An 11,289-nucleotide genomic window follows, 5' to 3' on the forward strand; every position below is an offset into this window, starting at 1 on the left:
CCGGTGTGTTATTAATTGGTGGGGTGCGTTATTAATGTCTAGTATTTAGATAAAGTTAAAAGATGTGACTATAACATGGCACAGAATGAGGAGAAAATTCGTTTGCATAGACTCAAGGATTCATCATACTGTAATGTCACCGTTGCTGTTTGGGTATATATGTAGTTCCCCGTATCCTAGGTCACACGGCAAGGAATTACTTGGTGACTAAAATCTGACTTCTTGGTGGATGAGCTGTCTACATTAAGCATATGTTGCCTTCGAACTCTGTATTTCATAATTTTTTCCTTGACTCGTTCGTCCAAGACAAGTTGACCCACTGTCCTAAAGGTGATTCTTCTGATTGAATAATAAAGCTAATAACTAGGAGATACATACAGTCTCTACAAACAAATATATATTAGTTATATTATCGCTAACATCTTTTACTATTAATATCATTACCCCCGCCGTTAAAAAAATCAAGTTTGTTACAAATGAAACTGACTAGACTTTGATGTAAATGAGGACAACCGTTGGAGACTTGGAGGAGATGCCTTGTCCGAAATCCAAACCCACAAAGCAAATGAGGACAACCGTTGGAGGAGTTTGACTCTTTGTGTCTGGTTTGGCATACCGGACGCGTCCTGTTTGATTTAGTGGGGACCACACACTCACATTCAACAAAAAAAATTTGTAAAAGTGGAGTGTGATGTGAGGGTTTGGAATGATTTATTAAGGAAAAAGTGGGTTTGGAATGGTTAAGGTTTGGAATGATGTGACGGGTTTGGATTATAGACTTTGACCACCGTTGGAGATGCTCTAAATAAACGAGCTAACTAACTAACATCGTGTTCTAACATGTGGATCCGTAATCGGTCCCCACAATTCCACCTCTTTGGTCGTCCGCTCAAGCAAACCAACACTCATCGGACCACCTCCTCCAACAAGGCAGAACGTTTCACTCCTCGTCCGCTTAGCAAGGTGTAGGAATCCGTTCGTGCAAAAATAAATAAAAATTCTTTATAACTTGAATTACAATTACTAAACAAAATGAAAACTGAAAGCACAGTACAATTACAACTGGAACAAGAAAAACAAGAACAAAAAATAAAACAAAACTGGTGTTATTGGCTGAGGATCATGTTAGACACGGGTCCCTTAAAACAAATTTCGAGTCTCCTAGGAGAACTCGTTTGTTTCCAGGATACAACAGCCTAAAGCAGTTGCACTACCGGTCTTGACTCTAACCCGAAGGTGTACCTAGCTGCTTGAAGATGAAGAAGAATTCAGTAGAGAGAAAGTTGTTTGCTGTGTATTTTCAGTGTGTTTCTGCTGCAGGGGTGTCCACCTATTTATACTACAGATCTGAAGTCGAAACTGAAAAACGAATTAAATGGGAGAATTAAATTGCATTAAACGTCTTCAATACATTTTAATTCGTCATTTAATTCTCAGTCAAAAGCATTGACTCGTCAGTTTCAAATGCTGAAATGTAACTGCACTGTCATAAATGTTGAAAGCTCTTGCGCGCGCCCTTCTGGCTCATGCACACGCAGGTCTTGGGTGGTGCCCGAGTCATTACCTGAAACATACATACTTGTAAAGGTTTTTTTCTAATAATTAGGTAACTGAGTAATCTACTAATTCACTGATTTTCGGTTGTTTTTAATTTCCTTGGCTAATAAAATTATACATATGAATTCTAACTCTTCATGAACAGTAATAGAATTTTAATAGTATTTTATTAATAGTTTTTTTCACACTATATAATTCATATATTTCTTTTGTATCTTTTGATATATTATAATATGAGATAAATATATATTATTATAAATATGGTTTGATATTATGCAATGATATATATTATATATTATATATCATGCAATGTTATTAGAGAAGAAATAAAACACTAATATCACAAAGTAATTACGTAATTAGAATGATATCGGCATCGGCATCGTACCGAGCAACATCGCTAGCGGTACACGTATTCATTTTTATGGATTTCGCTTTCATAATATTTGATTTATACAACTGTGTTTGCGGTGATAAATAAAATATCGGTACCTACCAACCGATCGATATCGTTTGATCATTAGGGTCGGTGCCGATGTTGTCTTTTATTGTATTCAGTCGATATAAGACACGTGTTGATTTCTATACTGATTTGATGTATCGTACCCGCACCATAAAGAATTGAACCAACATCCATCGAATGCGCGCGGTAACGTACCGCCGCAACGCGCAGAGAAATACCCTAGTAAATATTGTTAACGAAAGACGATGAATAGTAACTTTGTTTTTATAATAATATATAATTTTTATTTTATTTAATATATTATAATAGGGTTTATTATTATATTTACTTTTAATAACATATTTTTAATTTTTTTTTAAATCATATATTTCCTATACCATTTTTTAATAATTCTTTTTTTAGAACATATATTAATTTATCAATTAATTTGATACTTCTTTAATAAAGTATTTATTTGGTATGTGTTAACAAAAGACGATTAATAGTAACTTTATTTTTATAACAATATATAGTTTTTTGTTTTTCTTTTATTTAATGTATTATAATAGTTTATTATTATATTTAATTTTAATAACATATATTTATTTTTTTTCCCTTTTTAAAACCATATATTTCCTATACCATTTTTTTAATAATTCTTTTTTTTTCTTTTTTTAGAACATATATTAATTAATCGATAAATTTAATACTTCGTTATTTAATTTACGTTTATAACTTTTTCCTAAAAATTTAAGTACGTAGTTATGCTTGATTTTTTCCCGACATTTTGTTATAAGTTTTGTTAAAAACGAAGTTATAGTCTAAATAAAGTATTTATTTGGTATCATAAAACGATACGATGATAAACTAAACTGTTCTAATGAAATTTGACTTTCTAAACAACATTCTTTATTTTCAAATCACGTTTGTTTTACATTATCGTTTGTTCAGTTTCGTCACAACGCGTGGCCTAAAAAAACTAGTTATATAACAACTAAAATAGTAAGAAAGTATTTAGAAATCACAATGAGTGTAAGACATGATTTATATCGGGTATGGAAATGGGATTACTAATACACATCCAATTGTCATCTCTACTCACATCAGGTCTTCCAGCAACCCTACACAGCCAACCACCACTATACGCCCCCGTTCGCCAAGAATATTATATATTACCGAGTTATGAACATGTGTGTTATCGAGCAACTACTTCTGTAACGGTTAAATCATTGGTTGAGCTTGTTGGATAAGTGCTTGAAGAGAAATCAGCACCATGAAATTCCCTTTCTGTGAAAAATGCTGGCTGCTTAGGTTTCTGCAATGCACCCTCACTGCATAACATTTGAACCACTGATGACATGTCTGGCCTGTCATCTGCGCTTTCTTGAACACATAACAACCCCACTTCGATTGATCTTAAAACTTGGGATGGATCTACTGGTTCATCTAAAGTTGAAGCAATGAGTTCCATTGACCTGCCTTCTTTATACATTCTCCATGCCTGAACATAATATAGAAATAGTTAATTTGGTTGTAGAGTAAGAACTATAATTACAAATCAAAAGAGCATTTTGCGGCAGGTGAACTTACATGTCCAATAAGGTTATTGTCTTGCTTAGTAGGAACGAATCCCCGGTTTCTACTCCCACTTACAATCTCCAGCACCAAAACGCCAAAGCTAAACACATCTGACTTCGTTGAGAAAAGTGTTGGAAGTATCATCGTTACAATTATAATTAAACTTTAGTTATGTCTTTATTATTATTCGAATATGCATGTGTGTATGATATGTAGTCTGGATGTTAACGTATTAGGACAAGATGATAAGCGGTTTAAGAAGATAAGCGGGTTAAACTTTCAAACTAAACTGCCAAGGCAGTTACCCGCCAAGATTAACCGCCATTATGTAATTTATATAGTAGTTTACCGGCAAACTTTGCCGGTTACCAAGACATTTTCAAGTTACCGAATTTGTCCACTCAATTCTCGTTATTTTCTGCATATTCTGCATCATTTCTTACACTGCATATTTATATCACTATGTCTGCAAATCGAGAAAAACCTTCCGTTGCAAATGCATATTCTTATGCATATGATGATGATGTTTCGGATGTCCAACATAGTGGTTTCAGAGCCACTACAAGAATCGATGCAGAAGTTAAACCGACTTCAACATCTATGCCTTGCCAACATTGCATTGATGAGAAAAATGAGAAAAAACGCCGAACCCCTCGTGAAAGATTATGTTATTACTACCATCTGCCTGGACACCAAATTTATATGTGTAAGGCCAAGGAGAATGACGAAGGACGCAACTGATTAGACAAGCAATTAATGCCGGAATCAGAAAGCAAGAAGATGATGTGCACTGCCGTGAGGAGATGATTGTCACCGGAACCGACGGTGGACAATGGAAAGAAATCTGGTATGTTAATCCAACATTTAATCATCATTTTGTGGGTAATCTCGATGTTTTCAAGCGAGTAAAACATATAATGGGTGTCGAAACAAGATCCGGAATGAATAATTTCTTATTCATTCGAGGAGTGGGTACAGTGGAAATGAAAATGGGAACCGAAACACTGCGTATTCCTAGTGTTTTCTACTCGCCGGATATTGACAGGAATGTTGTAAGCCTAGAACAGTTAACACTTCAAGGCTTCACGGTCAGAAAATCCGGCGATACATGCAAAATCTTTCCCATGTTTTCGTCTCCGGTGATAAATACAATAAATGATGTGACTGGATTGACGAAGGAGGAGGAATTGGGTTTAAAGGAGAGAAGAAGACTGCAAGACATGTGCGGTATAGATGATGAATTTAAAAATGATTATCTGAATTCTTATTTCGAAACTCTAAATGTTTCGAATGAATATGAGGCTGACTGGAATCTGATGATTCTAAAAACATTAGAATTTCATGAATTTGCTGATTGCAAGGCCCTAATTAATATGCTCGATGATCAAGAATACGTATTCAAGTATAAGGTTGATCTTCAAAAGAAGTTTGAAGAAATGATCCGCTCGTTCCTGAACGAGTATATGGGAATCACTTCAAAGCCTGTTCCACCCTACTTCTCGGATCAAAGAAAGATAGATTTATTAAGTCTGTATATTTTGGTGGCAAGAGATGGGGAAACCGAGAAGTGACCACTGAAAACACATGTGTAGGTCCAGGTTTCGGGACCGAATCCGTGATTTTCATGATAATGTTCAAAGATGGAAGAGATAAGAGAGATGATAAGAAACAAACTTTGTATTAATCCGGTAGTAAACATTACAAGTCGGCCCGGTTACATGACAACCGAACTAATACCAAAGAAGTATACATCCGGGGAGAAACCAAGTGGTGATTTCTCCCGGTGAGGTCTCAGACCTCCATTCACTCTCTAGCACACACTTGTGCTCTGACTCTTGTGTTGCAAATGACAAAGTGTTGGTATTTATACCAAAACACAGGTTGCAGGTCGAAGGATCAGACTGACTGGTCGAAACATCATCCTTCGATCAGACAGTCTTCGAAAGATACACACATACCTCGAATGATATCCTTCGAGGTCCATCCTTCGATGGGTATCTTTCGAGCTCATCGAAGGATATTCATAATCCTTCGATGCCTTATCCTTCGACACCAATAACAACACAGCAACTTTGTCTAGCAACACACACACACAGTCAAACCAACAACCCTCTCGTTTGACCACTTCAAACGAGCGGGTCTATACACGTTCGTTTGACCGTTTCACTAACTATTACAAATTCAGCATAAAATAAAACTAATCTATTCGACAAGCATCGGACACAAAATCTGCATCAACAAATTCCCCCTTGTCCGTTGCTGTCGAATGCTGAAAATGCAATTGCAATCAATCTTCAGCCAAGTATTCATCTTCTCTGTGTAGACAAATTCCCCCTTGACCGATGATCCAGGTAAGTAGTATCCTGATGCTCATTGTATAAGATTTCCCCCTCAAAGTACGCGTATCCGTGTTGAGTGTTGTGCAATTTCCTCAAAAGTATCAATTGACCGATCTTCCGCTGATCTTCCAATACTCCAACCGGCATATGATAAAGGTTCCATTCATAAACAACTGCATCAAGTCTTGATCTTCAAGCGTCTGTGCAAAACATTCCACGCAGAGCCGTTTGTAACACCAGAAAATCACAAACTCTACCACCTGTGATTGCGTTTAGAATTTTACCGAAGAAATTCAACATTGAAAATTTTTATCCCCCCATTTCTTTGGTAAAATCTCTAAACCTTAACAGATTCTTTCCACTTCAAAGAAACTGTCGTCAAATGTTCACCAATTCCCTCCACTGAGCGGAACTGTCATCAATCTTCATTGAATGTTCTCGGTTCCGAAAATTCACGAACATGACTTTCTTCTTTGCATAATCTAGTTGAATAAGAACGTCCCCTGGTACCCCGTAGGATCTGACTTGTATCCCCCCAAAGACCAAAGACTTTGTGAACTCGTTAGGACCGGTATAGACGTTCCAGGTTCATACGTTCGTCTTCAAATGCGAGAATATGACAATAAACAAAATCCTTTCGAACATTTCCGAATAACCGGTAACAATCATAAATACTGATGCGCGGAAGCGAACATATCGTGTTGTTTTTGGCCCATAATAGTCGCGTCACCATTTTTGCCATTGCATCGGTAACCGTGACTACCCCACATTTTCAACAATCAAGTCTTCATCATTTCTTGTTTTCATCATGCCGCATCATCCTGCACTCCCAAATCAAAGGATATATTACAAGACCTTTGAAAGATCTAATCAACCGAAGGATGATTGTGCCACAACCGAAGGATGATCCATCGAAAGACTCCACACTGTTTCCCACAATCGAAAGATATGATCAATCGAAAGATGATCCTTCGAAAATTCGTGCCAGGAACGAAGGATATGGCATATCTTTCGAACATATCTTTCGATTCTTATGTTTCGAAAACATATATCTTTCGAAGTTGTTGAAGGTTCCCACAAATATCTTGATCTTTCGATACCCAACAGCTGGATCTTTCGTAACAATTGGTATCTTTCGATCCAGATCTGGATCCTTCAACCCAAAGACTCATCTTTCGAGCACCCTTTTCATCTTTCGAAATATCTTTCAAAAATTTGTATCCTTCGAAATATGAAGATCTGTCACGAACTTCAAGAACATCAAGAACACAGGGACTGTTCATCTGCAGATCCGACGAAAATGCTTTGTATACAGTTTTTGATGATGGAAACTTGAAGATTTAGGGGAAAAACATAAAACCCAACACCCGGTTTAGCACAGATCTGGATATCCGGGTCCAGATCTGGGTTTTTCTCATTTTCACCTTTTTACATCTTGAACAAAAACCCACAAAAATCACAGATCTAGAGCACATGTGACTTAGTAAACGGTTAGTTTTACTAAATCGGGCACCATGGCTCTGATACCAATTGTAGGTCCAGGTTTCGGGACCGAATCCGTGATTTTCATGATAATGTTCAAAGATGGAAGAGATAAGAGAGATGATAAGAAACAAACTTTGTATTAATCCGGTAGTAAACATTACAAGTCGGCCCGGTTACATGACAACCGAACTAATACCAAAGAAGTATACATCCGGGGAGAAACCAAGTGGTGATTTCTCCCGGTGAGGTCTCAGACCTCCATTCACTCTCTAGCACACACTTGTGCTCTCACTCTTGTGTTGCAAATGACAAAGTGTTGGTATTTATACCAAAACACAGGTTGCAGGTCGAAGGATCAGACTGACTGGTCGAAACATCATCCTTCGATCAGACAGTCTTCGAAAGATACACACATACCTCGAATGATATCCTTCGAGGTCCATCCTTCGATGGGTATCTTTCGAGCTCATCGAAGGATATTCATAATCCTTCGATGCCTTATCCTTCGACACCAATAACAACACAGCAACTTTGTCTAGCAACACACACACACAGTCAAACCAACAACCCTCTCGTTTGACCACTTCAAACGAGCGGGTCTATACACGTTCGTTTGACCGTTTCACTAACTATTACAAATTCAGCATAAAATAAAACTAATCTATTCGACAAGCATCGGACACAAAATCTGCATCAACAACATGGCCAATCATAGCAAAAGATTTAGGATTTGAACATAAAGATGGAGATTACATGAGGATTACATACGCTATGTACCTTGATGTTCTAGAATACTATTATAAGTTCAAATCGGTGCAGGAAGTAGTGCATGTGAAAGAAATGGTGAATGATGATGCTGAATTCTCAGGAGTCAGAGACATAGGAAGACTCGGAGTGCAGGTACTGCTCATGATGAAGATGCAGGTAATGATCGCAATGGTGCAGATTCGACACAATTTGCATTATTCGCTGGAAATGGATGGGAGGATGATTGGAACTTGCACAAAAGGAGGAAGCGTTTCCATTTCAGCTACATGAAGAAAGCAGTAGAAGATGCTAATCGAAGTGTCATGCAACAGGGCTCTAACATAACCAAAGTTTAAGGGGGTTGTGTTGGAAGTATCATCGTTACAATTATAATTAAACTTTAGTTATGTCTTTATTATTATTCGAATATGCATGTGTGTATGATATGTAGTCTGAATGTTAACGTATTAGGACAAGATGATAAGCGGTTTAAGAAGATAAGCGGGTTAAACTTTCAAACTAAACTGCCATGGCAGTTACCCGCCAAGATTAACCGCCATTATGTAATTTATATAGTAGTTTACCAGCAAACTTTGCTGGTTACCAAGACATTTTCAAGTTACCGAATTTGTCCACTCAATTCTCGTTATTTTCTGCATATTCTTCATCATTTCTTACAGTGCATATTTATATCACTATGTCTGCAAATCGAGAAAAACCTTTTTCTGCAAATGCATATTCTTATGCATATGATGATGATGTTTCGGATGTCCAACAAAAAGACCATCTAATGCATACTTCGGAGACATGTAACCACTGCAGTCGGCAAAATGTTTCTAAAAATAATGAACTTAACAAAAAAACATAATGAATATACAGTTGGGTTTTGTGGCTTACTATGTACCAACAACTCTCTCTGTGTTTGCTTGAGTCTCATTTCCTCCAAAGCTTCTTGCTATGCCAAAGTCTGATATCTTTGGGTTCATGTCCAGATCTAGTAGAATATTGCTCGCTTTAAGATCTCTATGAATGATTCTTAGTCGTGAATCTTGATGCAGATAAAGAAGTCCTCGGGCAATTCCTTTAATGATGTGTAATCGCTTTGTCCATGTTGGTTCAGGCCCTCACAAACCACTCAATACACGTTCACGTACAAGCTAAATGATAAACAAATCCACTTTATAACTCAGTGCTTTATTTGAATGAAAGTGAATGGTACATGACAAAACAATTAAACCCTACTATTTATATTAAACAAAGTAATAGGCACATGCTAAAAGAATATTCCAATGAACTCCTTTTATTCAGTAGCCACGTCCATAATTTCAAACTTCCTCCAATAAACCTGGTCAACTTTTGACAGCTTCTTACCCATGACCCATTAACTGATGGATGGCCCATTTAAACAAAACGATTAGTTCCGCGACCCGTATCCGTCAACCCGACTCTGACCCGATCAATAAAGATTATTCCCAACATTCACCCCCATAATCTTGATTGATCGGGTCAGAGTCGGGTTGACGGATACGGGTCGCGGAACTAATCGTTTTGTTTAAATGGGCCATCCATCAGTTAATGGGTCATGGGTAAGAAGCTGTCAAAAGTTGACCAGGTTTATTGGAGGAAGATTGAAATTATGGACGTGGCTACTGAATAAAAGGAGTTCATTGGAATATTCTTTTAGCATGTGCCTGTTACTTTGTTTATTATAAATAGTAGGGTTTAATTGTTTTGTCATGCACCATTCACTTTCATTCAAATAAAGCAGTGAGTTATAAAGTGTATTTGTTTATCATTTAGCTTGTACGTGAACGTGTATTGAGTGTTTTGTGAGGGCCTGAACCAACATTTGGAATCAGAGCAAGGTCGAGAAACGAGTGCGGGTTTGAGAGTCGAGTGCAGAGAAGAGGGAGCAGCCCCTTGAAGCTGCAGAGGAAGGGCTGTTCAATGTTGTGATAATGTGATCGAAAGAAAGAAGGAAGAAGTAGTGAACGATTTTCAGATTGAGAAAGAATTGAAGCAGCAGCAGTACCGATCGCGACTTGGTGATCGGAAGCAAGGAAAGTGAATGGTGCATGACAAAACAATTAAACCCTACTATTTATAATAAACAAAGTAACAGGCACATGCTAAAAGAATATTCCAATGAACTCCTTTTATTTAGTAGCCACGTCCATAATTTCAAACTTCCTCCGATAAACCTGGTCAACTTTTGACAGCTTCTTACCCATGACCCATTAACTGATGGATGGCCCATTTAAACAAAACGATTAGTTCCGCGACCCGTATCCGTCAACCCGACTCTGACCCGATCAATCAAGATTATTCCCAACAGTCCAATCAAGAAGTGTGCTTTGTGTTTTATCTGCTAAACATGTAAATTTAGTTCATTATAGTTTCATTTTAAATCAACTATGATATTATATATGATGCTGACGGAATATGAACAGGTCTAGGCTTCTGTTTGGCATGTATTCATAGATCAACAATTTCTCGTCTCCCTCTATGCTACATCCGAGGAGCTTAACAAGATTCCGGTGCTGGAGTTTTGAAATGCAAATCACTTCATTCTTGAATTCATTGAGTCCTTGTCTGGAAGTCGTGGAGAGACGCTTAACTGCAATTTCTTTCCCTTCTAGCACACCCTGAATATTACCATTTCCGAAAATGAATACTATACAAACATCAAAGTGTAACTTTCATTTGTATCTTTTTATATATGTGGCATGATTATAATACAAAGCATGTCTTCAATTCATTGGATCTTTGATATTATGTTATACTTTGAAAAGTGGCAGCATGCATAGCACTTTATACTTTTACCTTATAAACTGGTCCAAATCCACCCTCTCCAAGTTTATTATCTGATGAAAAATTAGCAGTAGATTGTGCTACTATTGAGAAGCTAAACAATGGTAGCTCCATGACTTCTTGCTGCCTTTCACAGACTTCCAGTGATCCCCCTATGCAATAAAAATAACACAAGATTTTAAACTGACAGAATCTGCTCAAAGAATTCATGTTACTCCAAACTGTAGATATTGCTTACATTCTCCCAAAGGTTGTGCATGATGCCTTTTTCTCCATGCATACCAGAATATTGTAGAGCTTAAGCCTATAAGAACAACTCCCAGAAAGACT

The 11,289-nt window shown here is 37.2% G+C and overlaps 1 protein-coding gene across 1 annotated transcript in view; it reads right to left on the reverse strand.

Annotated features, from left to right (window-relative positions):
• Positions 1–3,194: 3,194 nt before the first annotated feature.
• Positions 3,195–11,289, reverse strand: part of LOC110944693 (G-type lectin S-receptor-like serine/threonine-protein kinase At4g27290) — a 10,545-nt gene continuing 2,450 nt past the window's right edge. The window contains exons 2-9 of the mRNA XM_022186344.2: positions 11,198–11,263; positions 10,972–11,111; positions 10,586–10,793; positions 9,046–9,271; positions 8,925–8,964; positions 8,179–8,187; positions 3,590–3,691; positions 3,195–3,500 (exon numbers count right to left, since the gene is read on the reverse strand). Coding sequence (XP_022042036.2) covers positions 3,195–3,500; positions 3,590–3,691; positions 8,179–8,187; positions 8,925–8,964; positions 9,046–9,271; positions 10,586–10,793; positions 10,972–11,111; positions 11,198–11,263 — 1,097 coding nt within the window. The remainder of the gene's footprint in view (positions 3,501–3,589; positions 3,692–8,178; positions 8,188–8,924; positions 8,965–9,045; positions 9,272–10,585; positions 10,794–10,971; positions 11,112–11,197; positions 11,264–11,289) is intronic.

This window comes from Helianthus annuus, chromosome 6 (genome assembly GCF_002127325.2).
Source record: "Helianthus annuus cultivar XRQ/B chromosome 6, HanXRQr2.0-SUNRISE, whole genome shotgun sequence".
NCBI classification, from domain to species: domain Eukaryota; kingdom Viridiplantae; phylum Streptophyta; class Magnoliopsida; order Asterales; family Asteraceae; genus Helianthus; species Helianthus annuus.